Below are 27,206 nucleotides of genomic sequence, written 5' to 3'. Positions count from 1 at the left end.
CCCGGACTATCCCTGTCCCCATCTCCCTGTCCCCACACCCCCTCCATCTCCAGGGTCCCTCCATCCCCACCCTCGTGCCCACGTCCCCTCCGGGTGTCCCCACCTTGCCAAAGACGGTGTTGAGGAAGGGGGAGTAGGTCTTGGTGGCGGCAGCGTGGGGGTCCACGGGACTCTTCTTCCCACTCTTCTGCCCGTGCCCGCCGTGCCGGGACTCGGAGCCGGAATTCTTGGGGGCCGGGGCACCGACGTCCTCGGGGGCTCTGGGGGCTTTCTCCCCCTCCTCGAGCCCCCCTTTCCCCTTCTGCGGGGGCTCCGTGTCCTTGGGGGTCCCCTTGTCCCCGCGGGAGCGTGGCATGGGGCCGGGGCCGGGTGGGCAGCGGGCGGGCAGGGAGCGGGACCCCGGGATGGCCGAGGCGGAGGAAGGAGCCGGGAAATCCTCTTACACCCCCCCGTGACCCCCCAGACTCCCCCCGCCAGGGCAAAGCCAATTAGCGCTGATTAATGGCAGGAAACAGCCACGGCCACCGGGCACAGCCACGCGGCCACCGCGCCCCGGCCACCGGACAGGTCCCCACCAGCGTCCCGGGGTCACCAGCGAGGCCCGGAGTGCAGAGGTGACACCCCACAGCCACCAGTGTCCCCGGCATTGCCCAATGCTCCCAGCGGTGACAGCCCGAAGCCACCACAGTGTCTCCAGACCAGCCCACATCCCCAGTGGTGACACCGCCAGGCCACCACTGTGTCCCCTCACCTGGCACCTCTCCCTGAGCCCCCCCCACCTCCCAGGTAGGCGCATTTATTGTCGCCCCAGGATGGGGACGGGTGGGGTGTCCCCAAGACATGACCGGGCCACACAGGGTGCCACAGGGGGCTACAGAGGACAGGGACCCCCCAGAATGAGAGCAGGGGGACGCCCGGCCGGGGGGGTGCCCCTGGCTGCTGTGTCACCCCGGGGTGACACAGAGGGGCGACACCGGTGGGGGCGACAGTACCCCTGTGTCACTGGCTGCCATTGCCCCCGTGCCACCCGCCGCTGTCACCTCTGTGCCACCCACCGACGCTGTTCACGGGCACCGCACCCCCGGGTGCCGCCGTCCATGGGGTGCCCGTGTCGCACGGGGTGCCCCCGGTCCCCCCCCCCGCCGGTGCCCCCGCCCCCGGAGCCGCGCACGCGCGGGGCGGCCCCGGTCACTTCCTGCCCCGCCCCCGCCGCCGCCGCCGCTCCCGCCGCCCCCGACACCGGCAACGGCCCCGGGCACCGACCCGCCGGTGAGTGCGGCCACCGGTACCGGGCACCGAGCCCCGTCCCGACCCGCCGGGCGCGGCCCCCGCGGGCCCCCCATCCGCCTTCCCGGGGCAGCCCCATCCCCGCTCCCTGCGGGGCCACCCCCTGTCCCTGTCCCCATCCCTGTCCCCATCCCTGTCCCTCTCCCAATCCCTGTCCCCATACCTAGCGGGGCCACCCCTTCCCCGTCCATGTCCCCATCCTCGTCCCTGTCCCCATTCCTGTACCGAGCGCGGCCACCACCGGCCCCATTCCTGACCCCGCCCCCGTCCCCATCCTTTTTCCTGTCCCCATCCTTGTCCCTGTCCTCGTCACTGTCCCCGTACGGAATGAGGCCACCGCCGTCCCCATGCGTGCCCCCCCATGCCTATCCTTGTCCCCATCCCTTTCCCTGTCCCTGACCCCACAGCCAGAAGGGCCACCCCTGTCCTGTGATCTGTTGGAGCTGTCCCTGCCCTCCTTTCCATCCCCGCCCTTGTCCCTGTCCCCATCCCGAATGGGACGCTCCCTGTCTCACTCAGAGCCCCCGTTCCTGGGGTGCTTCCTGAGTTCCCTTCAGGGAGCTGGCAGGGACAGGGGCGTGTCCCCAGCTCCTGCCTCCCAGGAGTGCCTGGGCCATCCTTTACCGGGGTGGAAGACAGCGACAAACCCCCTTTCAGGGGACACCCCATTCCCAGGCCACCTTCCTGGTGGCCCTGCCTCCCATTTTGGGGTATCCCAGCATGCCTGACCCGGGCCGGGGCGCTCCCCAGCCATGTCCTTCCGGAAGGTGGTGCGGCAGAGCAAATTCCGGCACGTGTTCGGCCAGCCGGTGAAGACGGACCAGTGCTACGATGACATCCGCGTGTCCCGCGTCACCTGGGACAGCACCTTCTGCGCCGTCAACCCCTCCTTCGTCGCCATCATCGTGGAGGCCAGCGGCGGCGGCGCCTTCCTCGTCCTCCCCCTGCACAAGGTGACGGCGGGGTGGTGACGCGGCGGGGAAGGGGGCTTTGTGCCGGTGGGTGACCTCCTCGCCGCTGTCACTTTGTCCCCAGACCGGACGCATCGACAAGTCGTACCCCACGGTGTGCGGCCACACGGGCCCCGTCCTCGACATCGACTGGTGTCCCCACAACGACCACGTCATCGCCAGCGGCTCCGAGGACTGCACCATCATGGTGAGGGGTGGCCCGGGATCCTGGGGGGTGGCAGGGGTCACCCCGCTTCGCTCACTGTCCCCTCTGTCCCCTCAGGTGTGGCAGATCCCGGAGAACGGGCTGAGCCAGCCGCTGACTGAGCCGGTGGTGGTCCTGGAGGGCCACTCGAAGCGCGTCGGCATCGTCACCTGGCACCCCACCGCCCGCAACGTCCTGCTCAGCGCGGGTACGGGGGGACGCGGCGGGCGCGGGGAGGGGGCCCCGCGCGGCCGAGGTGACCCCTGCCGTGTCCCCCAGGCTGTGACAACGTGGTGCTGATCTGGAACGTGGGCACGGCCGAGGAGCTGTACCGGCTGGACGGGCTGCACCCCGACCTCATCTACAGCGTCAGCTGGAGCCGCGACGGCTCCCGCTTCTGCACCGCCTGCAAGGACAAGAGCGTCCGTGTCATCGACCCCCGCCGCGGCACCGTGGTGGCCGTGAGTGTCCCCACCCCCGGGGGTGGCTGTGTCACCAGCGCGCTGCCCTGCGCCGGTTCTTGGGGGGAATCCCCTGCTCCCTGCTCTGGTCCCTCGGCGCGCCCCGTTGTCCCGCGTTCCGTGGGTGTCCTTGTCCCCCGTTTCTCCCTGCTGTCCCCTGTGCCTCGGTGCCTGTCCCTGGGGTGCTGGGGGTGACAGCCGTGCCCCCCAGGAGAAGGAGCGGGCGCACGAGGGGGCCCGTCCCATGCGCGCCATCTTCCTGGCCGACGGCAAGATCTTCACCACTGGCTTCAGCCGCATGAGCGAGCGGCAGCTGGCCCTGTGGGACACGGTGAGTGGCACCCCGGGGGTCCCCCCAAGCCGTTCTGGGGCTCCCCGCGTGCCTGACGCCTTATCCCACCCCAGGAGAACCTGGAGGAGCCCATGGGGCTGCAGGAGCTGGACTCCAGCAACGGGGCTCTGCTGCCCTTCTACGACCCCGACACCAGCGTGGTCTATGTCTGCGGCAAGGTACGGAGCCCCCCGCCCCGCCGGCGGCACCCCCGGAGCCGGGGTCCCCCCTAACGGCGTGTCCCCAGGGGGACTCGAGCATCCGCTACTTCGAGATCACGGAGGAGCCGCCCTACATCCACTTCCTCAACACCTTCACCAGCAAGGAGCCCCAGCGGGGAATGGGCTGGATGCCCAAGCGCGGGCTGGACGTCAGCAAGTGCGAGATCGCCAGGTGGGCACGGGGACGCCGGGGACGAGGTGAGGGACCCACCAGAACCCCCCCCAAAGCTTTCCGTGACCCCCTCTGCTCCCCTGGCAGGTTCTACAAGCTGCACGAGCGCAAGTGTGAGCCCATCATCATGACCGTGCCAAGGAAGGTGGGTGGGGGTGGGGGAACGTGGGGTTGGGGGGAGTCCCCAAGGGGACCAAGAGGGGTCACCAGGCAGGACACGGGGCTGCGGGGGGTTCCTGGGCGGGACTCGGTGACTGGGCAAGGGGTCCCTAATCAGTCTGGGTGGGGGTCCCTATGGGGTCTGTGAGCAGGACGTGGAAGCAATGGGGGGGTCCCCAGTGAGGCTGTGTCCCCACTGGGGGTCCCCCTGAGGATGCCACCCCTGTGACGCTGTTGGGGGCAGTCGGACCTGTTCCAGGATGACCTGTACCCGGACACGGCGGGCCCCGAGGCGGCCATGGAGGCGGAGGAGTGGGTGGCGGGGCGCACGGCGGGGCCCGTGCTGGTGTCCCTGCGCCAGGCCTACGTCCCCAGCAAGCAGCGGGACCTCAAGGTGAGCCGGCGGACGCTGCTGCACGACAGCCGCGCCGCCGCCGCCACCACCGGGGCCACCACACCGCCTCCCACGCCCCCCGCGGCCCCCGCGTCCGCTCGCTTCAGTGCCCCCCCGGTGCTCGGCTCCAGCAGCGCCACGGTAAGGGGACAACGGGGACACAGGGGGGACGAGCGGGAAAGGGGCGGAGGGGTGTGGTCGGTGTGAGTGGGGCTGTGCAGTGGGTGCGGTTCCTCTGCTGGGCGGTGGGTGGGTGTGGCAGGTGGGTGTGGTATGTGGGTGTGGCGGGTGGGCGTGGCTCTGCCGGGCGTGTCCCGTGACGGGGCTGTCCCTCAGGGGGGCCGCCTGGACGAGGTGCTGCAGGAGGTGGCGGCGCTGCGGGCGCTGGTGGCGGAGCAGGGCCAGCGCATCTCCCGCCTGGAGGAGCAGCTCAGCCGCCTCGAGAACGGCCACGTCTAGGGACCCCCTCAGGGACCACTGCCCCAGGGACCACGCCTGCACCCCAGGGACCCTCTTGAACCATCTCGCCCCCGCCTTGGGGTGCCCCCCCTTGCCCCGCTCCCGGCCCTTCTCCCACTGGGGGGCTGGCCGCCCCTCTGGCAGCTCCCCGCTTCCCCCCATTGCCTTACTGGGTGCTGCCCCCCCAAATGATGGACCATTCTCCACCCCTGCCCCCATCCTCGAGCTGGGGGTTTCTCCTGGGATCAAAGATTACCCCCTGCACCCCCCAATCCCTGTGTGGGGTCTCCCCCCTTTCTGTGGGGCAGGGCATGATCTGCCTTCCTCAACTGTGAGATATTGTCCCCCCTATATTTTGGGGGCTTTTCCTCCCCTCCTCCTCCTCCTCCTCCTCCTCCTCGTGTCCCTCCCTCTCCATTCCAGTGCAGGGTCAGAAACTATATTTTCACTCCGAATAAAGGATTTATAAGAAAAGCCACGGTTGCAGGGCCACCTGCGGGCTGGCAGAGCGGGGGCAGGAAGGCGCAGCGGTCACGGGTGGGAGCTCAGCGCCTCGGCAGGAAGTGGGGGGGCACGGGGCGGCATTTTGGCTAGCAGGGGTGAGGGGGTGCAGGGCCCAGCCCCCCCCCCCCCGCTCCGGCACATCCGCTGCACGGGGCAGGAAGTTGGGGGGGGCTCCCCCATCTCGGAGCGCGCCCGCGGCATCGGGACCCGCTCTGGCTGCACCCACTGATGGTGAGCACCCCAAAACCCGGCAGCGTGGGAGATTGGCAGGGCTGGGAGCCCAGGGGCTGGGGGAGTCAGGATCAGGGAGCCAGGGTGAGAATGGGGGGAGTGGGAGGGTAAGGGGAGTCTGGAATGTTTGGGGGGATAAGGGGAGCGCGGTGGCGTTGGGGGGGAGGAGGGGAGGGGCTTTCGGGGGAGCGCGGTGGCGTTGGGGGTGGGTCAGGTATTGGGGTGGGCTTGGGGGCTGTGCAGCCACAGTGAGTGCCGGGTTTGGGGGGCCCTGGGGCTGTGGCGGGGGGTGCTGTGGGGCTGCAGGGGCAAGGGATTCCGGGGGGGCTGTGCGACCCTGCGGGGTGGCAGCACCCGGTCCCTCTCCCCCAGCACCTGCGGCTGCACCCGCCACCCTCGGCTTCCTCCGTCGCCGGGGGTCACCTCCCCCTCCCGGGCCCTTGTCCTCTGTCCCTGGACCTTGCCCCCGGCCCTTCCCAGCTCCGGGAAGCCACGTGCCGCCGGGCGCGGTGTGACCGCGCTGCCCTCCCGCAGGCCGGCCCGCGATGGCACCCGCTGCTGCTGGCGCTGGCGGCGCCGGCGGCCGCCGGGGACCCCGCGGTGGCCCGCAACGACCGGACGGTGGCCGCGCTGCTGGGGCTGCTGCTGTGCCTGGCGCTGGGGCTGGCGCTGGCCTGGCACCACCTGTGCCGCCTCTCGGCCGGCCGCTACCACCCCCGGCCCCTGGGCCGCCGGGCGCTGCAGCTGCTGCGGGGACAGTGGCACCGGCTGCGCTCACCGGGGGACCCCGCCGCGGCCCTCGGGGACGGCGACGGGGAGCTGCCCGTGCGGGACGAGGAGGAAGAGCTGATGCCGTGGAGCCTGGAGCTGCGGCCGCAGCGGGATGAGGAGGAGGAGGAGGAGGAGGATGAGCAGGCGGAGGATGAGAAGGAGGAGGATGAGGAGGAGGCTGAGGCAGCGGCGGAGGGCGGGGAGAGCCCCCTGAGTGAGGGGCAGGTGGCGGGGGGCAGCGCCGAGGCCCTGCTCAGTGACCTGCACGCCTTCTCGGGGACAGCGGCCTGGGGGGACGCGCGGCCACACGTCACCGCCTTGTGACATCACCGCCCTTTGATGTCACCACCCTGTAGCGTCACCTCCCTGTAGTGTCACCTCCCTGTAGTGTCACCTCTCTGTAATGTCACCTCCCTGGAATGACACCTACCTGTAGTGTTACCCCCCTACAGTGTCACCTCCCTAGAATGTCACCTCCCTGTAGTGTCACCGCCCTGCCAGCAAAGGGACCCCTTCTCTGTCCCCTGCCCCCCCCCAGCCGAGGCTCCTGATTGGCTGCGGGGGCCTTGCCCTGGTTTGCACTGACCAATAAAAAAGCAGCTCTGGGGGCAGAGCGCATCGGGGGCGTGGTTTGCAGAGAAGTGGGTGGAGCCAGCAAAGGGTGTGGCGACTGGGAGGAGCCTAAAACAGGGTGGGGCATCACGCAGGGGGTGGAGCCTGGACCCTCCCCTGGTGGGGCAGCTCCCCCACCCTCCCAGTGGGCCCCCCAGCCCCAGCAGAGGGACCACCACATCCTCAGCAAGTCCTTTAATTGGCACGCATCCAGCAGCAGGGCCACGCCCCAGGGGGCCACACCCCAAAGGCCACGCCCCCAGAGGGGCCACACCCCAAAAGGCCACGCCCACGGGGGCACACCCCTGGGGGGGCCACACCCCTGGGGGTTCTTCCCGTGCCCCCAAACCCGGCGGGCAGGGGGCTGTGCCGGAGGGGGATGAGCCCCCCGGAGCACCAGCAGCACCGTGGGGTCGCCCCCACCCCATGGGGAGCACCAGGCCCCCCCCCAAAACCCCCCACCCTCCCCACCCCTACCTGGGCACCCGCCCTCGGCCCCCCTTCTGCTTCTTGGCCCCCCCCGAGGGTTTGATGGGCAGGGGGGCCGTGCCCTCGGGCGGGGGGGCCTGGGGGGGCCCCAGCTCCATGGGGTCGCCTGGGGCCACCGGCTTGAACGCCTCGAAGGGGGAGAACTTCACAGGGCTGGGGGGGGACACATGAGGGGGTGAGTGGGGCACCCACAGAGGGCGAGGAAGGGGGGCAGCCAGTGCCCCCCTCCCCACCCCTGGAGGCCCCAACTCCCCCCACACTCCAGGAACCTCCCCTACTCCTTCTTCACCCCCTTGGGGCCCACCCGGATTCCCTCACCCCAAAGCACCCCAAACCCTCACCCCACTGCCCCCACAGCCTCCCTGTACTCCCAGGATGGGGCAGCTTGGGCCTCCCCACTGCACCTCCAGCATTGTCCCCTGTCCCCACCCCTGAAACCCCCATCCCAAACCACCTCCATGCCAAAGCCCCCCACCCCACGCACCCCCCTGTGCCCCAGTACCTGACGGGGGTGCGGGGGCTGCTGTTGAGGCGGCGGGGGGAGCGCACCTTGGGCTGGAAGGAGAACCCCTCCTTGATGCTCTCCAGCACCGAGGGGGCCACGTAGGTGAAGCCCTGCGGGTTTGGGGGTGTCACCGGGGGGGTGCCTGGGCGTGCCAGGGGCCCCCCCTCGGGCTGCGCCCCCCTACCAGGAAGGCCTGGTTGGCGCTCTCGCTGATGGCAGCGTCGTCGGGGCTGTCCACGGGGGTCTGGCGGGTGAAGCGGGTGTCGAACTGGCTCACGTCCTCCTCCGACTGCTGCCATGGGGAACACGGTGCCTGCTCCCAACAGGGCCCCCCAAAACACTCCCAGCCTCCCCCCTCGGCCCCCCCAGCCCGTACCAGGCAGGGTTTGAAGGGGGGGTCCAGCCTGCGCGCCAGCAGGTCCTCCCAGTTGATGTGGCGGAAGAAAGGCTGTTTCTGTGGGGTTTGGGGGGGTCAGGCAGCGTTTGGGGGGCGTCCCCTGGCACCCCCCGCCCACCCACCCCTGTACCTGCACATCGGCCGCGTCGCCGGGGCCCCCCCCGACCCTCTGGCTGGGGTTCCTCTTGAGGAACTGGAAGAGAAATCGGGACAGAGGTGGGAATGGGGGGGAGGACCTACCTCAATAAAGGTGGGAGCAGGGAAATTTGGGGGGAGGGGGCACCTTCTTGAGGAGGTCACGGGCGTCGGGCGTCAGGTAGGGCGGCAGCACCAGCTTCCCCTTGAGGATCTTGTCGATGGTCTTCTTGCGGTTCTCGGCGGTGAACGGCGGCTGTGGGGGCACGGGGGGGGCCGTGAAGAGCCAGGCGGGCCGGGAAGGCTCGGGGTCACCCCGGGATGCCCCCCGCCAGTGCCCGGGGAGGAGGGAGCAGCGGTGGGACTTGCCGATCCGGTGAGCATGTCGTACATCAGGGCGCCCAGGCTCCACCAGTCCACCGCCCGGTTGTGCCCGCTCCGCACCAGGATCTCGGGGGCCCTGCGGGGGGTGCAGGGGGGGGGGCCCTGAGCGGATGGGGGGGGCCAGGAGAGACCCCCCCCCCCCAAAACTGCCCCCAGTGCTGCATCCACCTCACATGTACTCGATGGTGCCACAGAAGGTGTGGGTGACGGCGCCGTCATGGATGGACTCCTTGCACAGCCCGAAGTCCGTCAGCTTGATGTGACCTGGGGGACGTGGAGGGGTCAGCACTGCCCCCAGAGAACCCCCCCAGGCTCCCCAGTTTGCCCCCCAAACCCACCTTGGCTGTTGAGCATGATATTCTCCGGCTTAAGATCCCGGTAGATGATCCCGTGGGAATGCAGGTGACCCAGGGCCAGCGTGATCTCGCTCAGGTAGAAACTGCAGCGGGATCGGGGTGGCTGTGAGCCTGTGAGCCAGGTCGGGGTGCCCACCCCATCCACCCACCCCACCACCACCTCATCCCTACCAGGCAGTGTCCTCCAGGAAGATCCCTTCCCGCTCCAGCTGCATGAAGAGCTCTCCACCTGCACAAGGAGCCCAAGAGGGACCCTCCTGAGCCATCCCTGGACACTCCTTAATCACCCCTGGGAACATCTGAGCCATCCTGAGACACTCTGTAGCCATCCTGGGACACCCTTAAGCCATCCCTGGACCCCCTGAGCCACCCCTGGACACCCTGCCTGGGCACTGTAGCCACTCCAGGTCATGCTTTAACCATCCCTGGATATCTTGAGCCACCCCTGGATGCCCTCCCTGGGCACTGTAGCCACCCCAGGTCACGCTTTAACCACCCCTGGGCACCCTGAGCCATCCTGGGACAACCTTAAACCATCCCTGGACCCCCTGAGCCATCCTGGGACACCCTTAAGCCATCCCTGGACCCCCTGAGCCACCCCTGGACACCCTCCCTGGACACTGTAGCCACCCCAGGTCACGCTTTAACCATCCCTGGACATCCTGAGCCATCCTGGGACGACCTTAAGCCACCCCTGGACCCCCTGAGCCACCCCTGGACACCCTCCCTGGACACTGTAGCCACCCCAGGTCACTCTTTAACCACCCCTGGACCCCCTGAGCCATCCTGGGACAACCTTAAAGCACCCCTGGACTCCCTGAGCCATTCTAGGAACCCCTTGAGCCAGCCCTGGGATAATTTGTAGCCATCCCCGGAGTAATCCCCGGGTGTCCCGGAGCCACCCCGCACCGCTGAGGCACTCCAGGATGAGGTAGAGCTTGCCGCCCGTCTGGAAGGCGTAGATGAGGTCGACGATGAAGGGGTGCTTGACGGCCTCCAGGATGTTCCTCTCCGCGCGGGTGTGCGCCGTGTCCTTGGCGTTGCAGGCGATCTTGGCCTGGGGGGGAGGCGGTGAGCGGGGGGGGGTCCCCGGGGGGGCTGGGGGCGCCGGGGCGGCCCTACCTTCTTCAGGACCTTCATGGCGAAGATCTTGCCCGTGTTGGTGCCCTGCACTTTGCGCACCTGGAACACCTGGGAGGGACGGGCAGGGAAGGTCGGGGACGCCTGGAACCCCCCCCCCCAGAGTGCCCCGGGGGTCCCCGCCGCGTCCCCACCTTGCCGTAGCCACCCTTGCCCAGGACGCGGAGCAGCTCGAAGCAGTGGGGGCCGATGTGCTCGGGGCCATTGTTGACGCTGCTCTCGGAAATCTCGATCTCTTCGTAGTGTCCCACCGGCCTGGCGGGAGAGCGGGTGAGCGGGGACAGCCCCCTGCCTGTCCCCTGCCCGTCCCCTGCCTGCACACCCCCCCGCAGGCTGTCCCCCACTTACTCCAGGCCGTTTCCCCGGGGCTCCAGCTCCATCTCCTGCCGGGGGGAACTCGCGGTCAGAGGTGGGCAGGGGACACGCGCAGGAAGGGGGAGACACGGCAGAGGGAGGACCCGCGGCAGGGAGGGGACACATGGCAAGGAGGGGACACGGCAGGCAGGACGCGGGCAGGACGCGGGCAGGACGCGGCAGCGCGGGGCGAGGCAGCGCCGAGCCGGCCCAGCCGGATGTTTTGGGGCCGAGGCCGGGCCCTGCCCAGCGGGAGCCGCCCGCTGCCCGCCCGGGATCCGCGGCTGCCCCCGGTGCCCCGGCGCCCGGTCCCCGCGGACAGCCCGGCTACACCCCCGTCCCGCCGCCGGCGGGACCCCTGTCACTGCCCCTGCCGCTGTCCCCCCAAGCCCCTGCCCGCCGTTCCCGGCACCGAGAGGACCCCCCGCGCCCCCGACACCCCCGATCCCGCCGTCCCCACCGCGCCCCGGTGCCGCTCACCGCCTCCACCGCCCGTCCCGCTCCCGGTGCCCCCCGTCCCCGCGGCGCCCCCCGCCCCAGCCGCGGTGCCGGTGGCAGCCCCGGTGCCCCCCCCCCGCGCCCCGCTGCCGGCTCACGGCGCCCAGCTCGGGCTCGTCCCCGTCGCTGCCCTCCTCGGTCTCCAGGTCGATGTCGAACACCCCCGCCATGACGGCGCCGTGCCGGGACCCCCGGGGACCCGCCCCGATGGCCACGCCCCCCGCAGCGGCCACGCCCCCGCCACGCCCCCGCGTCACCGCCTTATCGGGACCCCGGGGAACCCGCGCGCTGGCCGCGCCCCCGGCCACGCCCCTCCTGCCGGCCACGCCCCCCGCGCGCGTCACCGGGGCGTCCCCAGCGCGGGGGACACGGGGACAGGGGGTCCCTGGGTGGCGCAGGGAACGGGACAGAAGGACAGAGGCAGCGCGGCCGCTCACAGCCTTTACTGGGGCCCCCCGCCCCGCCCCCCTGCGCCGCGCTGACGTCACTGCGCCGCCGTGACGTCAGAGGAGGGGCAAGAAGAGAGGGGGACAGCCCGGTGACCCCAGGCGGAGATACCGGGCGGGCACGAGTGCGGGGCACTGGGGTTATCGTGGGGTCACCGGGGCGACGGTGGGGTCGCTGCTGTTACTGTGGGGGCTGCGTGCTGTTATAGGGTCTCTGGTGTTATTGTGGGGTCGCTGGTGTTATTGTGGGGTCAGGGGCACTGCAGGGGCTGGGGTTTATGGGAGGGTTTCAGGCACTAAAGTGGCTGTGTGTTATTGCAGGCGCTCAGGCACTGCAGGGGCTCTGTGTTACTGTAGGATCTCTGGTGTTATCGTAGGGTGGTGAGGGCTGTAGGGTCTGGGTGTTGCTGTAGGGTCGCTGGTGTTATTGTGGGGTCAGGGGCACTGCGGGGGCGCTGTGTTAGTGCAGGGTGCCCGGTGTTATTGCAGGATCTCGGGCATTACAGGGGCTGGGTGTTAGTGTGGAGTCTCTGGTGTTACTGTAGGGCCTCCCCAGTGACAGCCCCGTATCACGTGGGTGCCCCACACAAGTCTCTTCCCAGAGGATTTTCTGAGCTGCTCCAGGGAATCCCTGGGTACTCCTCTGTTGTTGTGGGGTCCCCTGGTGCAGGTCTGTCGTTGCAGGGTCTCCCCATGCCAGTTTGTCCTTGTGGGGTCTCCCTTTCGGTGCATGCTGCTCTAGGGTCTCCCCTAAACGCAGGTTTGTTACTGCGGGCTCTCCCCGTTTGTTGTTGTAGGGTCTTCCCTTCGAGGGTGTCACTGTGGGGTCTCCCCACCTCAGTCTGTCACTGTGGGGTCTCCCCTTGCTGGTGTGTCACTGTGGGGTCTCCCCACATTGCTTTGTTACTATGGGATGTCCCAGTGATTCGTTGTCGCTATGGGGTCTCCCCACAATGGTTTGTCACTGCAGGGTCTCCCCATGCCAGCAGGTGCCACCACACCTCACGCTTCGCCTGCTGCTCTCATGGGCTGGCCTGGGTGCCTCGGGGGTCCTGGCTGCCCCACCCTGGCGGTGGCACGGGGACAGCAGGGGTCAGTGTCCCCAGGCATGGGACCCCCAGCTTCAGGGACAGGGGGTAGAGACTGTAGGGACAGGGAGTGATGTTGGGAAGCAGGGAACGGGCTGCTAGGGCAGGGGGATGGGGTGCCAGGGTAATGGAGGGATGCCAGGGATGGGCTGCCTGGACTGGGAGAGGGGGAATCTTCGGGTGAGGGGTGTCAGTGTGATGATGAAGTGCCAGGATGGACGGGAATGCCAGGGAATGTGGTGCCAGGACATGGGGGATGCCGGGGATTGAGGTGTCAGAGTAGTGGAGGGGGTGCCAGGAGATGGGGTTTCAGGATGCCGGGGGATGGGCTGCCAGGAGTCGGGGGATGCCAGGGGATGGAGTGCCAGGTCAATAGGAGGATCCCAGCGGATGGGATGTCAAGATGCCAGGGGATGGGCTGCCAGGGGAGCGAGGGGATGCCAGGGGATGGAGTGCCAGGTCAATAGGAGGATCCCTGCGGATGGGATGTCAGGATGCCAGGGGATGGGCTGCCAGGGGAGCGAGGGGATGCCGGGGAATGGAGTGCCAGGACCAAGGGGAATGCCAGGCAAGGGGGTGGCAGGGCAGGTGACTGGGATCCAGGGCGGTACGGGGGTGCCAGGACATGGTGGGCCAGGCCACGGGATGGGGGGACAGCGGGACGGGGTGCCGGGGGGATGCCGGGGAGGGGCGGCGGGGCGGCAGGAGCGGGTGCCGGGCGTGCCGGGGCACCCATTCCCCCGCTCTCCCCGCTGCCTGCCCGGCGCTATTTGAAGTGGGACAAGAAATGCTCCACGGGATATCGCGGCGAGTCGATGCCCAGCCCCTGGCACAGCCCCAGCAGGCGCTCGCAGGCCTCGGCCAGCGTGGCCCCGGCGCACGCCACGCTCAGCAGCGGCTCCTCGTACTCGCCGGCCCCCTCGGGCTCCTCGAAGAGCCGGTTGAGGCGGACGAGCCCGCGGCCGTGCAGCTCCCGCAGAGCCTCCATGCCCCCGCCGCCCGCCAGGGCGTCGCCGTGCTCGGACGCCAGGCACATCACGCCGGCCAGGTGCGTGCGGGGCGCGGGGCGGGCGGGCAGCACGGGCGGCACGCCCAGCGCCACCAGCACGGCGGCCAGCAGCAGGTCGGGGCCGTAGACCTCGCGGATCCAGTCGCGCAGGTAGAAGCCCCCCATGCGGGGGTTGATCTCCAGCAGGCGCGGCCCCGCCGGGCCCAGCTTGAGCTCCACGTTGAAGACGCCGTCGCGCAGCCCGCACGCCCGGCAGCACTGCAGCGCCGCCCGCACCAGCTGCGCCTGCCGGTCGGCGGGCAGGCAGGAGGGCAGGCAGGCCGCCGTCTCCAGGAAGGCGGGGACGCGCGTGGGGCCGTTGTCCGACACCCAGGCGCCCAGCAGCCGCCCCTCGAAGACCACCAGGTCCACGTCGTGCTCGGTGCCCGGCACGTACTCCATGAGCAGCATGGCGTTGCCCCAGCCCAGCCCGATGCCCGGGTGGTCGGCGTCGTCGCGCAGGTCCCTCCAGAGGCGGGCGGCGTGAGCGTGGCACTGCCCGGCGTTCTCCACCAGCCGCACGCCCACGCCGCCCGCGCCGAACTCCAGCTTGGCCACGGCGGGGAAGGGCACGGCGCCCGCCGCCCGCTCCACGTCGCCGTGGCTCCGCAGGCGGCGGCAGGGCACGGCGAAGGCGGCGGGCGGCGGGCGGCCGCGGCGGCAGCGCTGCAGGTGCCGGTGCGTGCGGCTCTTCTGCTTGGCCACCCGCACGGCGGCGGGCGCGGGGCCGCGCAGCCCCAGCCCCTGGCACACCAGGGCCGCCAGCACCACGCAGTCGTCCCAGTAGGAGAGGCAGGCGTGGGGCCGCAGCCCCCGGGAGCGCAGCAGCTCCAGCACCCGCTCCGCGTGCTCCTCGTCCCGCCGGTGCTCCCGGCTGTCGTAGGGCAGGAAGGTCTGCACCAGCCCCGCCGCGAAGTGCTCCGGGTCCGACTCCACCAGGTGGATCTGCGGCCCCAGAGGGGCGTCACCGGGGGGGGCCACCCCGGCACCGCGGCCGTGCCGCCCCCCGCCGCCCCGAGCCCACCGGCGGCCCGAGCCCCTCACCCTCAGCCCGTAGTCGCGGGCCGCCTCCCACACGAAGCTCTTGCTGACGCCGCCGGCCCCGATGAGCAGGATGTCCTTGCCCTCGACCAGGTGGCGCTGCGCCCGGTGCAGCACGGCCTCGGCCAGCAGCCGCGGCAGCTCCCCGCGGGGCTCGCCCACGCCGCGCCCCATGGCCTCGGCCAGCGCGCAGGTCTCCAGGCACCGCTGCCCGTTCGCGGCCAGCGCCACCAGCTCCAGCGCCTCATCCACGCACGCCAGCAGGAAGTCCACGCCTGGGGACGGGGACGGCGACGGTGACACCGCGCTCAGCGCTCAGCGGGGCGACCGCGGGCACCGGCGGCGTCTCCGCGCCCCGCTCACCCAGGATGTCGGTGCGGGCGCGGGCGCCGCCGCGCTGCCGCGGGCTCAGCTCGGCCTCGGCGGCCAGCAGCGCGGCGGCGGCGGCCTCGGTGGCCTCCCGCAGCCGCGTGGCCAGCGCCCGCCGCTGGCCGGGGGCCACCACCCCCCACTGCTGCAGGCTGGAGTCCAGGCCCTGGGGCAGCGCCGCGCCGTGACGCACCGGGCTCTCCGCGCGTCCCACGGCGCAGGCCACCTGTGGGGACACCGCGACACCCACGTGTGTGCGGGGACACCGGCTGCCGCCGGGGTATGGGGACGTTGGCTGCCGACCCATAGCCCGGCGACGCAGCTGCCACCAGGGAGTGGGGACGTGGGGTGGCACATCGAGCCGAGGCATGGATGTGGATGGCCACCAGTGCTGGGGACACCCAGGGCCACCAGGGCGCGGGGACATGGACAGGCACACAGGGCGTAGCACACAGGTTACCGCAGCCTGGGCACGAGACTGCTGCCATAGCTTGGGGACATACAGGGCCACCCGGACGTGGGGACAGCCGTCATAGGCTGGGGACACACAGAGCCACCGGGGTGTGGGGACGCGCCGTACCTGGCAGAGCTGGGGTCGGTCCCCCCAGGACCTGCAGACGAGGGTGCAGATGCGCAGGGCCATGGGCAGCCGCGGGGCTGGGCTGCCTGGGGGGCAAGGGACAGGGCAGGCACGGCCGCCACGCGGGGACGGGGCGGCCCTGCCCCACCTCCCCCTCCTCTGGGGCCTTTTGGGACTCCCTGTGGCACCGTGGTGGCCCCGGCCAAGCCCAGCCCCGGGGAGTGAAGTGGTACAGCATGGCCATGGCCATCCCCAGCCCCACGGGACTGTCGGGAGTCAGAGGGGGTCACCCCAACGCCCTGCCCAGCCTCAGGGGACCGTGGGGGTCCAGGATGACTTTCCCCCCCACCACAGGGGACCATGGGGATCCAGGATGACCCTCCCCACCTCTCCCCACGGGTCTCTGGGGGTCCAATATGGCAAACTGTCCCCCAACCCTAACCCAGGGGACTGTGGGCCTCCAGGGTGACCCTCGTGCCCTCCCCCAGCACCCCAGTAATTTGGGCACCCCGATGGCCCCCACCCACCCACCCCAGGGGACAGACACTTGGCCGGCACAGCTGCAGGGACCCGGGGGACCCCCCCCCCCCCCCCCCCAGGGTGGTGGGCACCCGAGGGCGGGGGCCTTACGTGGGGGGGGCACGGGCAGGCGGGCGGTGGGCACCATGGCCTCCAGCAGGACGCTGTCCTCCTCCGTCAGCCCCCGCAGCCGGGCACCCACCGCCTGCGCCACCGCCGCCCCCTCCTCCTTCCTGTGGGTGCTGCGTGTGCCTGTCCCCCGCCACCGCCACCCCGCCGGCCGCACCACCACCTGCGTGCACCTCCGCGTCACCCCGTGCCACCTGCCGCCACCCCCAGCAGCCAGCCCGCCGCCTGCGCCAGCCCCGTGTCACCCTGCACCCACCCCCGTCACCCCCCCAGTGCCACCTGGTCGCCGCCCCCACAGCCGCCCCACCCTCCGCGTGCACCCCCGTGCTTCTCCGTGCCCCCCAGCGCCACCCGGTGCCACCAGCACCGCCCGCCCCCGCCGTGCCCACCTGGCCGTAGGGCTCCATGGCGGTGCCCCCTAGGAAGGCGCCCACCTCCTCCTGCACCAGGCTCTGCTGGCCCTGGGGGTCCTGCAGCCGCACCAGCCTCACCCCGGGGGCCGCGGGCTCGGCGGGCAGGTCCCCCCTGGCCCCCAGGACGAAGGCCAGGGTGGGGGGCACGGGCAGGCCGGCGCGAGCCGCCAGCACCCAGCGGGTGACCAGCGTGTCCTCGAGCCGGTGGGCGAGCGGGACCGAGCCCCCCGTGGGGCAGTCGAGGTCACGGGCCAGCTCGCCCACCCAGCCGCCCTCGGGGTCCCCCGGCGCGAAGGTGCCCGTCACGTAGTTGGCACGGCGGGGCGGCTCGAAGGTCTCCAGGGCGCTGTGCCCCCCCACCTTGAAGGAGACGCCCCGGGAGAGCAGCAGGGACCAGGAGCCTGGGGACGACTCCGACGGCACTCGGCTGGCCCAGGTGGGGGACAGGCACAGCACCATGGCACCTGCGGGTGGGCACGGGGGTGGGCAGTGGGCACCGTGCTGCCCCCCATGGGGGTGGTGCTGCGGGGAGGGGGGAGGGAGGGCGCTTGCTGCTGAACTGGTGTGTACTGGGATTAACGGGGCACGGGGGGCGGCTGCCAGCCTGCCCCCCTGCCTCAGTTTCCCACACAGGCAGGTTTGGGGACCCCTGCTGTTGGCTCGGGGGTGTCTCATGCGGGGTGGGGACAAGGGGACGGCACCCACCTGGGCAGCGGGTGCCACCCTCCAGCAGGACGGGCAGGAAGGGGGTGGGGCAGCCCAGGATGCAAACGGTCATGTCCAGCGGGCCAAATCCTGCCAGGAAGGGAAGGGTTAACAGCCCCGGGATGGGGACCCTGGCGCCACCCTGCCCGTGGCACCCCAGTGTGGCTGGGAGCCCCCACACCCCCTGTGTCCCTAGCCTGGCACCACATCCCCATCGCCGCCCTTATCCCTGCCACCCCCCTGTCCCAGCCTGGCACGGCACCCACATCAGTGTCCCTGCCACCCCCGCGTCCCCAGCCTGGCACCGAGCCCATAACGCCGTCCCTGCCACCCCCGTGTCCCCGGCCTGGCACCGCGCCCCCTGTGTCCCCAACCCGTGCGGGGCTCCGCGGAGCAGTCCAGCGTGGGGGGCAGCCCCTCCTGGCACAGGGCGCTCTGCAGCCGCTCGTAGGCGTGGGTGGCACCGTCGGGGTCCCCGCTGTCCCCGGGCACTTCGCCATCGGGGGCCTCGTCCTCCAGCCAGCCTGGGCACAGCGCCTCGGGCCCTGCCCACTCCTGCTCCTCCGGGCTGGGCACCCGCTCCGCGCTCGGCTGGGACCTCGAGAGCTGCGGGAGCAGGGACAGGGCTGGCACGGGGCTGGCGCGGGGGTAAGGGGGTGCTCTGGGGCTGCCGTGGGGTTTAGGGGCTGTCACGGGGCTGTCACGGGTCTGGCACGGAGCTGGCACGTGGGCAGGCCCCGGGTGGGCACGGGGCAGAGGCGGGGGGCCGGCGCAGGACACAGCGGCCGCCGCTGCCCACCCCTGGGGTGGGGGCGTCGGGGTGCTGGGGGGCTGCGGGCGCCGGGCACGGCGCCACCGCCTCGGGGACAGCGGGGCAGTGCCAGCCGCCGGGGCCGCCAGCTCCCGGACAAAGCGTCCCCTTGTCCCCGCGGGGTCACGCGGCGGGTGGGCACAGCACGCCGCGCTGCCCGCTGCCCCGCGCCAGTGCCCGGCACCGCCGGGATCCCGGGATGGGGCACCCACCTCCGCCCGGACCCCCCACCCGGGGGGTCGCCACTCACCATCCTGGTGACGCGGGGGCTGCAAGAGAAGGACAGGCAGAGTCAGCGCGGCTCCCTGGGGACCTGCCGCCCCTCCCCGGCCACCCCCGGCCGGTGCCGGGAGCCCCAGCCCCGGCTGCCGTGGGGGGACACGTCCTGCGGCACCCACCGGAGCCTGGCACGCTTCCTGGGGCACACCTCGGTGCCAGCTGCGGTGTCTTCATGTTGTCCCCTCAGTGTCCCCAGACTGACCCCTCGGGGCAGTCCCTGTGGCCCCAGCTTGTCCCCTCCTTGACGGGTCTGGTGGCCCCAGGTTGACCCCACGGTGCCAGTCACGGTGGCCTCAGGTTGTCCCCTCGGTGCCAGCCCCGGCACCTCCGGCTTAGTGTAATCCCGTGCCAGCTCGGCACAGCCGGGGGCGCCCCCCCATCGCGGGGGTGCCAAGGTGCCCTGGGGGCGCAGACCCAGGGACCGGGGTGTTCCCACCCCCCCCCTCCCCCCGGGTGCCCCCTCTCCCCGGCAGAGCTGGGCACAGAGGGAAACTGAGGCACGGAGCTGAGCGGTGTCCGCCGGCAGCCAGGGTGTCCCCAAGCCTTTCACCCGGTGACAGCGTTAGGAGGCACACGGCTCGGTGGTGTGGCACAAGGACCCCCCAAAACCCAGTCACGGGGGTCCCTCAAAGTCCGCGCCCGCCCCAGCCTCGGGACCGCCCTGTCCCCCTCCATCCCCAGCTGGGAGGTGCTGCTGCTGTCCCCACGCTGGGACAGCTGTGTCGCCCGGTACCTTGGGGTGGGAGCCGTGGCCTGAGAGCGCGCAGGGGACGAGGGCTCGGGGACGCCTGGCACAGGGGACACCGGCCGGTCTGGCCTTTAAACCCCCCCCGCGCCACCCCGGGGTGCCAACCCCCGGCCCCGTGCCCCGGATTAGGCGACACAGAGCCCCATTGTCCCCTCTGCCACCTCGCGCCAGGCGCTGGCACCCCTGTCCGTGTCCCTGTCCCCGTCACTAGCGAGCTGCCTCAGCGGGAGCCGGGGGGTGGCTCAGCCCGACCGGCTTCTCCTGTCCCCCTGTCCCGCGTCCCCTGGCTGGGCACGCCCCTCGTCCTCCCCCCCTTCCTGTCCCCCTGTCCCCAGCGTGGCGGAGCTGCCAGCACGCACGTCCCCCGGCTTAGTTCCAGCTGCCCGCGGCGTCACTGTCACTGTCACCGTCGCCGCCACCGGCAGGCGCGGGGCCACCAGCGCGGCTGCCGCGCCGCAGCGTCCTGCCCGCGCTGTCACCCGCTCCCTGCCACCCGCGCCACCCCCCGCACCCTGCCACCCTCATTGTCGCCTGAAGTGTCACGTGCACCCTGCCACCCGCGACCCACCACACACCGTCACCTGCGCCGTCACCAGGGTCCTGTCACCCGCACCTGCCACTCACACTCTGTCACACACATCGTCACCCACACCGCGACGCTGCCCCGTCACCGGCACCCTGTCACCTGCACTGCCACCTGCATCTGTCACCTGCATCACCTACCTGTCACCTGTACCCTGCCACCCGCAGCCCGTCACCCGCTCTGCCACCCAGACCCCATAACCCGCACCGTGCCGCTGCACTGTCACCCGCACCCTGCCACCCTCACCGTGTCGTGAACACCATCACCCACCTGCCACCTGCGCTGTCACCTGCACCGTGTCACAGGTGTGCACACACACCCCGACCCCCATCCTGCTGCTCCCGCCCCCCGGTACCGGCACCGGCACCCCCAAACCCACCCACATCCCCCCGCTGCCGCCAGCACCCACCGGCGCTGCCGGTATCGGTGCCGGTGCCGGTGTCTGTCGGTGTCGGTCTCTCCTGGTGTTGTCGCACCCGGCAGCGGCTCTGCCCGCTCCGGTCCCGGCGGTGTCGGTGTCTGGAGCGGTTTCCCGGTGTCGGTGCCGGTGCTGTCGCGGCTCCAGCGGTGGCTCTGCCCGCTCCGGTCCCGGCGGTGGCGGCGGCGCCGTGTCCCGCTTGGGCGGGGCGGGGCGGGGCGGGACCGGGGGCACCGGGGGACCGGGACACCGAAGGGGGCGGCAGAACGAAGGGGGTGGCGGGGGCGAGGGTGGCGGAGCCGGGGTGCCACCGCTGGGAGACGGGGACGAGGGACTGGGGTAGGGAGCGGGACAAGGGACGGGGACGGGGGTAGGGGACAAATGACCATGGGCAGGGACGGGGCCAGCCCGGGGTCAGCCGGGGCCGGGTGTAAAACTGACACCGCGGAGCAGAAATGTCAGGGCAGGCCCCGGGAGCTATTCGCGACCTCCCCGCACGACATGGAATGGGACACAGGGAATGGCACGGCGTGGCACGGCGTGGCACTCAGGGAATGGCACCCAGGGAATGGCACGGCGTAGCATGGCACAGCACAGCCAGTGTGGACAGGGGACAGCCATGACCCCATCCCTGCCACTGCCACCCTCCACGAGCGGCGGCACGAATATGCCACCCTCCCCCGTGTCCCCAGTGGGAGCCCGCCCTTCGGGATGTCCCCGGGGACCTCAGGGTGGCAACAGTCTCCCGGCTACCGCCCAGTGCTGCTCCCGGCGGTGTCCCCAGAGTCCCCGCGTGGGGACATCCCTGGGCTCTGCCGAGCATCCTGTTCCCTCGTGCCCTCCCGTGTTCCCAGGCTGTCCCTGTGCTCCCAGGACCGGGATACGGATCCCCGGTTGCCTCGTGTCCCCTCGTGTCCCCTCGTGTCCCCTCGCAGTCCCGGGAGCCGCTGTCTCTGCCGAGGCTCCCTCTCCCTCTCCAGCCCCGTGTCCCCAGGCCCAGGACACGTGCCCACGTCCCCCCTGTCCCCCGTGTCCCCTTGTCCGAGCTCTACCCCTTGCCCGGCGTGTCCTCTTGCCCGGGACGTCCCTTTTCCCGGGATGTCCCCTTTCCCAGGAAGCCCGCTGTTCCAGGGAAGTCCCTCTGACCGGGATGTTCTCCTTTCCAGGGAAGGCTCTCTGCCCGCGGTGTCCCCTTGCCCGGGACTATCCCGTTGCCGCGGTATCCCCTTTCCCAGGACGTTCCCCTTTTCAGGCATGTCCCTCTGCCCGGGATGTCCCTTTGCCCCGGGGTGTCACCTTTCCCGGGATGTTCCCCTGCCCGGAATGTCCCCCTGCGGAGCGTGTCCCCTCTCCACGGCTCTGCCTCTGTGACACCGCCGTGGCTCCCGGCTGTCGGCCCCCCAAGCCATGCTGTCCCCGTTTCCCGCCCCTCCTGGGCTGGGACACGGTGGCCGAGGGGACAGCGGGACACGGGGACAGGGGGACGCGTTGCGGTGAGTCCTCCGAGCCCGCAGGGGGCGCCACGCGCCCCGGGGCCGCTCTGGGCGGGCGCGCGGGGCGGGGCGGCGCGCGGGCGGCCATGGCGGACACCGAGAAGCTCAACCTCGACTCCATCATCAGCCGCCTCCTGGAGGGTGAGCGGCCCCCGCCGCCCCCCGAGCACCGGGACACCCTCCCTGCGCTCGGGGAACCTCTCGGGGCCGGCTCGGGCCGTGTCCCGGCGCCACGGGGGGGGGCCCCGGCCTGGGCCTGGCGGGGGCGGGTTAGGCCGCGGTGGTTTGGGGGGGGGGGGTCGGGGCTGGGAAAGGTTTTGGGGGGGTCCCCATGGGGTCTGGGGAGCTGGAGAGGAGTCCGGAGGACGTGCAGGATGTGAGGGGGGATCCCGAATAGGTTGTGCCCCGCGGGAGGGGACTGGAGGAAAGGGGGGTCCCCAAAGGGAGTGTCCCCGGCCCAGGGGGAACGGGAGCGTGCTGGGGTGCCCCGGAGGGCCTGGGGGCCGGAGCTGAGCCTGGGGGGCGTGGGGGATGTGGGCAGGGAGGGCTGGGGCAGGTGGAGCGGGGGTTCCTGGGGCGCTCTGGGGGTCCCGGGGCACCGGGGGATCCCTGATCCTGTTCCCTGCGCCGGGAGCAGTCCAAGGGTCGCGGCCGGGGAAGAACGTGCAGCTGACGGAGAACGAGATCCGCGGGCTGTGCTTGAAATCCCGGGAGATCTTCCTGAGCCAGCCCATCCTCCTGGAGTTGGAGGCACCCCTCAAGATCTGCGGTGAGGCCTGAGTGGCTGCTGGGCTGCACTGGGGTGGCGTGGGGGGGCTGCAGGGCGCCGCTCACAGCCTGTGTCCCCCCCTCAGGTGACATCCACGGGCAGTACTACGACCTCCTGAGGCTCTTTGAGTACGGGGGCTTCCCCCCTGAGAGCAACTACCTGTTTTTGGGGGACTACGTGGACCGGGGCAAGCAGTCTCTGGAGACCATCTGCCTGCTGCTCGCCTACAAGATCAAGTACCCCGAGAACTTCTTCCTGCTGCGGGGCAACCACGAGTGTGCCAGCATCAACCGCATCTATGGCTTCTATGACGAGTGTGAGTGCCCGGGCTGTGCCCCCCAAACCCCGCTGCCATCCCTGGGCTCCCCCTTTCCCGGTGTTGTCCCGGTGCTGTCCCACGCTGACCCCACCTGTGAGCTCCTTCCCTCCCCGCCACGTCTTCCTGCCCTTCCTCTGTGTCCTCCTGCCCTTCCATGTCCTGCCCACGCCCAGGCTGTCCCCAGGGTCACCTCCAAGCCCCCTTTGTCCCCCGCAGGCAAGCGGAGATACAACATCAAGCTCTGGAAGACCTTCACCGACTGCTTCAACTGTTTGCCCATCGCCGCCATCGTGGATGAGAAGATCTTCTGCTGCCACGGAGGTGGGAATGGCCCTTCCCAGGGATTTGGGCAGGCTGGAGGAGGGATGGGATCTCCCTGCTGAGCTCTGGGGGTGCCCCTTTCCCGCAGGGCTGTCCCCAGACCTGCAGTCGATGGAGCAGATCCGGCGGATCATGCGGCCCACGGATGTCCCGGATCAGGGGCTGCTCTGTGACCTGCTCTGGTCCGACCCCGACAAGGACGTGCAGGGCTGGGGGGAGAACGACCGTGGGGTCTCCTTCACCTTCGGGGCCGAGGTGGTGGCCAAATTCCTGCACAAGCACGACCTGGACCTCATCTGCCGGGCACACCAGGTACCACCGGGCCCCCCAGATACCGGGGACAGGTGGGGTTGGCTCCTTGGTGGGTTCAGGTGGTTCTACCCCGAGTGTTTCCCCTTCGAGGGCAGCGTGTACCCCAGGAGTGTGTGGGTTGGAACTCTGGGGGTGTTTGCCCTGGGATGTGGGTGTTTACCTCAGCGTTTGAGCGGTTGCTCTGATGTAACTGTTTGCCCAGGGGGGATGAATAGTCACCCTGGGATGCGGCTGTTCCTCGCAGAGGTTGGATAATCGCTCTGCAGAGGATACCTGTCCCGGGGCAGTGGGTGTTTGTCCCAGCACTGGCTGTTGGCTGCAGGGCAGGGCGTATTCACCCTGCTACAGAGGGCGGATATTCCGCCTGGGGGACTGGGAATTAGCCGGGCCAGGTGGATACTGGCCACGGGGGGGGGGGGTGGATTTTTGCCAACCCCCTGCGTTTTCCCCAGGTGGTGGAGGACGGCTACGAGTTCTTCGCCAAGCGCCAGCTCGTCACCCTCTTCTCGGCCCCCAACTACTGCGGCGAGTTCGACAACGCCGGCGCCATGATGAGCGTGGATGAGACCCTCATGTGCTCTTTCCAGGTGAGCCCAGGGAGGGGAAACACCCCCAATTCCTGCCCCAACTCCCTGCGGGGAGTTCTGCCCTCCAGGGGAGCGGAGAGCTGGGCCGGGAGCTCACTGATTGTTTTCCCCCTTCGCCCGCAGATTTTGAAGCCGGCCGACAAGAACAAAGGCAAATACGGGCAGTTCAGCGGGCTGAACCCCGCCGGGCGCCCCGTCACCCCTCCCCGAAACTCTGCCAAAGCCAAGAAATGAGCTGGGAGCCGCCCCCGTGCTGCCCACGCCCCCCAGCCCCCCGCCCAAGCATCAGGTCGCTTTTCTTTCGACTCGTTTTTTTATTTGTAGGATCCTGCCCCCCCCCCGCCACGCTCCAGCAAAGCGAATCCAGGCCCAGGGCAGGGAGAGCTGGGGCGAGGGGGGAGCCCAGAGCCCAGCCCTGGGGTGGCAGCGGAGGGGCGGGCAGGAGGATTTTTTGAGGAATAAACTTGTAATGGGTCACCGGGGGGTGCCTGTCCTGGTGGTTGGATGGAGGCCGGGGGTGGCAGTGACTCGGGGCTCAGCTTTCTCCATCGCTGTCCTCCGCCAGCACCTCCTGGGTGGTGGCCGGACCAGGCCTTCCTGGTGTCATCACCGAGCCAAAAAACAGGGAGCGAAACTGTGGGGAGAAATGGGGGGGGGTCAGGAGGAGGCTCTGCCCACCCCCCGCCCCCAGGCACACCCATCCCTCACCTTCTTGTGCGGGGGCGTCCCTGGCACAGCTCCTTCCTCCTCCTCCTCCTCCTCCTCCTCCTCCCGGGGTTTGCTCTTGGCTGGCTGGGGGGTGCGCAGGGGGAAGGTGGGGCTGGGGGGCCCCTCTGAGCACCCCTCGCTGGTTTCCATGGCAGCCATGTAGGATTCCAGGTCGTCGGCAAAGTCGTCTGACGGGGCGGGCAGGTGGGACACGCTGACGGGGACAGAGCGGGATGGGGAATGTTCACTCTGCTCCCTGCCCATGGCCGCTGGAGGGCTCATCTGGGACTTACCCGTTGGTCGAAGGGGACTGGGAGTTGCTTTCTAGGTCAGAGAGGGTGGCCAGCACCAGGTGAACCTCCAGGACAGTGTCATCCAGGGTGAAGATCACCGGCCTGGGGACACAGAGGGGCTGAGGGGGTGCCAGGGACAGGGCTGCCACGGGGTGGGGACAACGTGGTGACCGCTCCTACCTGCCGGGCTCGTCAAAGTGGATGGTGAGGGGCAGGTTGGAGGCCTCGGCGAAGCTCAGCAGGCCCTGGGGACAAAGGGGAAGGTGAGGGGGGCCAGGGGGTGACACAGGGTGGGGGGCTTGGGTGGGGACTCACGCGGAATTCCTTGAGGCAGAAGGTGATGTGGGAGCCCGGGGCCACGGCCACCGACTGGAACTCGTCCTCAGCCAGGCACAGCTCCGTCACCATCGTCTTGCTGGGCTCTGGAGGGGGGAACGGGGTGGGTGGGGGGAGGGAGGGCACCCCGAGGTGGGAAGGGGGCCCCCTCACCCTGCAGGACTCACCTGCCTCGTCCTCCACGTAGTTCCGCAGGCTGATTTTGCCACCGGGGCCGGTCCTCAGCGTCACCTCAGCCAGCGTCGGGGGAAAGTGGACCACGGCCTCTGCCAGCACCCTGAGGGGCACAGCAGGGGGCTGAGCACCCCAAATCCTGTGGGGCCGGCCGGCGTCCCTCCTTCCATCCGCTCTCATCCCACTCTGCCCACCCCAGTGGTGTCCCCTCACCGTGCCGGGGCGCAGAGGCGGCTGGCGCAGCGCTGCGTGTCGAACACGGCCTGCAGCCGCTCGCACTCCTGGAAGGCCAGGTTGTGCGTCTTGGTGACACCTGGCAGGGGGGACAGCGGCTCAGCAGGGCAGGAGGCGGTGCCAGCACGTCCCCGCTGGGCCGTGTCACCCCCCAGGCCCGTCCCCGCTGGTACTCACCGTACTTGCAGTGGAGCTGCAGCACCAGGCGGCTGGCACGGGGCTTGAGCAGGATCAGGCATTTTCCCACCGACTTCTCCAGCGAGGGCAGCGAGCGGAAGACGCCCAGGAAAGACTGTGGGGATGGACACGGGGACTGTCACCTGCCTGGCGCCCCCGGGACAACGGAGAGCTCTGGGGGAGCCCGGGCAGGGCACTGCACCTTCATGTGGACTTTGCATCGGAAGAGCTCCGTGTCGGGCCCGGCGCTGCCCGGCTCGTACAGCTGGAAGAAGAGGGGTGCGAAGAGGAAGGAGGCGAAGGCAGAACGGGAGGAGTTGACAGCACGGAGGGACAGCTGGGGACACAGCCACGGTGTTGGCACTGCCTGCGCGGAAGGAGGGGGGCACGGGTGCCCCCCAGCTCCCCTCCGGCCCCCCCGGTGCTGCATACCCCACTCTCGGTGGGCTCCAGGTAGAGCTCGTCGCCGATGCGGGACAGGGAGTGCACGGCTCGGCCGAGGACTGGCAAGGAGAGGGCGCGGGGGTGAGGCAGGGCTCCCCGGGCGTGCCGCGCTCCGCGGGCCCCCAGGCCCCGCTCACCTTTGACGTTGCCGCCGGCGATGACACATTTCATGGCACCGGCACCGGCACCGGCACCGGGCGGGCACGTGCGGCCTCCGCGCCCGCCGGGCCCCGCCCCCGCCAACAGACCACGCCCCTCAGCGGAGCGTGCGGGCTAGGCCACGCCCCCAGCGGGCTCTGCTCGGGCCTCGCCGCGGTTGTTGTTCCCTCCCCGCCCCGCCGGTGCCGTCTCTCCCCAGCGGCCCCGCAGCGGTGCCCCCAGCCCCCCTGCCCCGTCCCTTCCCGGGGGTTCCGGCCTCTTCCCCGCCGCGCCCCGCCGGTGCCTTCCCGGCTTCCCGCGCCCGCCCTCCCAGGCCCGCTTCCCATTGGCCGGGGCCGCCGCTCCGTCCCGCCCCCGCCGCCAGCCGATTGGCCCGCGCTGAGGGGGCGCGTGACGGCACGGCCCGATGGCCTCACGTGACCGGCGGGAGGGGCGGGGCCTCGGCCCCGCGGGGCTTGGGTCTGCCCCGCCGGTAAGCCCCGCCTCCCGCAGCGCGCTATTGGGTGTCGTTTGGAGTGACGTGCGGCTCACCCAATGGGGCTTCGACGCGCCCCTCAGCGCGGCTCCCGGCGCTCGGCCCCGCACCGGGTCCTTCCCGGGGCCTCCCGACCCGTCCTGGGGCTCTGCCGGGCTCGTTCCGTGCTTGTGCCTCCCAGCACCCTGATCCTCGCTTCGTTCCCGGCAGCAT

The 27,206-nt window shown here is 70.8% G+C and overlaps 6 protein-coding genes across 11 annotated transcripts; 3 read left to right on the top strand and 3 right to left on the bottom strand.

The window, feature by feature from the left end:
* Positions 1-1,189: 1,189 nt before the first annotated feature.
* Positions 1,190-5,115, top strand: CORO1B (coronin 1B). The gene is made up of 11 exons (XM_038138718.1): positions 1,190-1,269; positions 2,038-2,240; positions 2,323-2,445; positions 2,521-2,650; positions 2,722-2,903; positions 3,115-3,234; positions 3,309-3,413; positions 3,482-3,627; positions 3,715-3,772; positions 4,031-4,321; positions 4,517-5,115. Exons 2-11 carry the CDS (start codon positions 2,040-2,042, stop codon positions 4,637-4,639), a joined length of 1,479 nt encoding a protein of 492 aa, XP_037994646.1. The 5' UTR covers positions 1,190-1,269; positions 2,038-2,039; the 3' UTR covers positions 4,640-5,115.
* A 120-nt stretch (positions 5,116-5,235) lies between these two features.
* On the top strand, positions 5,236-6,763 carry LOC119701687 (protein tyrosine phosphatase receptor type C associated protein). 2 transcript variants are annotated; one of them, XM_038138722.1, is made up of 2 exons: positions 5,236-5,374; positions 5,909-6,763. In XM_038138722.1, the coding sequence occupies exons 1-2, from the start codon at positions 5,372-5,374 to the stop codon at positions 6,467-6,469; spliced, it is 564 nt and encodes a 187-aa protein (XP_037994650.1). In that variant the 5' UTR covers positions 5,236-5,371; the 3' UTR covers positions 6,470-6,763. The 2 variants fall into 2 exon arrangements, with proteins under 2 accessions (XP_037994650.1, XP_037994649.1); XM_038138721.1 differs by having other exon boundaries at positions 5,355-5,458; positions 5,909-6,756.
* Positions 6,764-6,894: 131 nt separating this feature from the next.
* On the bottom strand, positions 6,895-12,930 carry RPS6KB2 (ribosomal protein S6 kinase B2). The gene is made up of 15 exons (XM_038138723.1): positions 11,114-12,930; positions 10,512-10,546; positions 10,298-10,418; positions 10,146-10,214; positions 9,933-10,080; positions 9,195-9,252; positions 9,006-9,106; positions 8,841-8,931; positions 8,653-8,743; positions 8,432-8,539; positions 8,279-8,341; positions 8,128-8,205; positions 7,936-8,043; positions 7,749-7,861; positions 6,895-7,399 (listed from the first exon to the last, which is right to left on the bottom strand). Exons 1-15 carry the CDS (start codon positions 11,183-11,185, stop codon positions 7,231-7,233), a joined length of 1,425 nt encoding a protein of 474 aa, XP_037994651.1. The 5' UTR covers positions 11,186-12,930; the 3' UTR covers positions 6,895-7,230.
* A 256-nt stretch (positions 12,931-13,186) lies between these two features.
* On the bottom strand, positions 13,187-21,581 carry CARNS1 (carnosine synthase 1). 5 transcript variants are annotated; one of them, XM_038138712.1, is made up of 10 exons: positions 20,184-21,581; positions 18,415-18,433; positions 17,728-17,959; positions 17,354-17,443; positions 16,625-17,112; positions 16,218-16,398; positions 15,588-15,673; positions 15,002-15,233; positions 14,642-14,913; positions 13,187-14,542 (listed from the first exon to the last, which is right to left on the bottom strand). In XM_038138712.1, the coding sequence occupies exons 1-10, from the start codon at positions 20,579-20,581 to the stop codon at positions 13,316-13,318; spliced, it is 3,225 nt and encodes a 1,074-aa protein (XP_037994640.1). In that variant the 5' UTR covers positions 20,582-21,581; the 3' UTR covers positions 13,187-13,315. The 5 variants fall into 5 exon arrangements, with proteins under 5 accessions (XP_037994640.1, XP_037994643.1, XP_037994641.1 ...); XM_038138715.1 differs by having other exon boundaries at positions 18,377-18,433; positions 20,184-20,593; XM_038138713.1 differs by lacking the exon at positions 20,184-21,581 and adding an exon at positions 19,177-20,149.
* A 129-nt stretch (positions 21,582-21,710) lies between these two features.
* PPP1CA (protein phosphatase 1 catalytic subunit alpha) lies at positions 21,711-24,470 on the top strand. The gene is made up of 7 exons (XM_038138719.1): positions 21,711-21,826; positions 22,323-22,454; positions 22,540-22,770; positions 22,990-23,094; positions 23,183-23,406; positions 23,859-23,993; positions 24,117-24,470. The coding sequence occupies exons 1-7, from the start codon at positions 21,772-21,774 to the stop codon at positions 24,225-24,227; spliced, it is 993 nt and encodes a 330-aa protein (XP_037994647.1). The 5' UTR covers positions 21,711-21,771; the 3' UTR covers positions 24,228-24,470.
* RAD9A (RAD9 checkpoint clamp component A) lies at positions 24,311-26,731 on the bottom strand. The gene is made up of 11 exons (XM_038138720.1): positions 26,497-26,731; positions 26,348-26,418; positions 26,118-26,252; positions 25,916-26,030; positions 25,718-25,817; positions 25,498-25,607; positions 25,310-25,416; positions 25,175-25,239; positions 24,995-25,096; positions 24,702-24,915; positions 24,311-24,627 (listed from the first exon to the last, which is right to left on the bottom strand). Exons 1-11 carry the CDS (start codon positions 26,528-26,530, stop codon positions 24,529-24,531), a joined length of 1,152 nt encoding a protein of 383 aa, XP_037994648.1. The 5' UTR covers positions 26,531-26,731; the 3' UTR covers positions 24,311-24,528.
* Between the last annotated feature and the right edge of the window lie 475 nt (positions 26,732-27,206).

Source organism: Motacilla alba, chromosome 5 (genome assembly GCF_015832195.1).
Source record: "Motacilla alba alba isolate MOTALB_02 chromosome 5, Motacilla_alba_V1.0_pri, whole genome shotgun sequence".
NCBI classification, from domain to species: Eukaryota; Metazoa; Chordata; class Aves; order Passeriformes; family Motacillidae; genus Motacilla; species Motacilla alba.
Note: the sequence above shows the minus strand (reverse complement) of the source record. Positions and strands in the feature narration are given on the sequence as shown.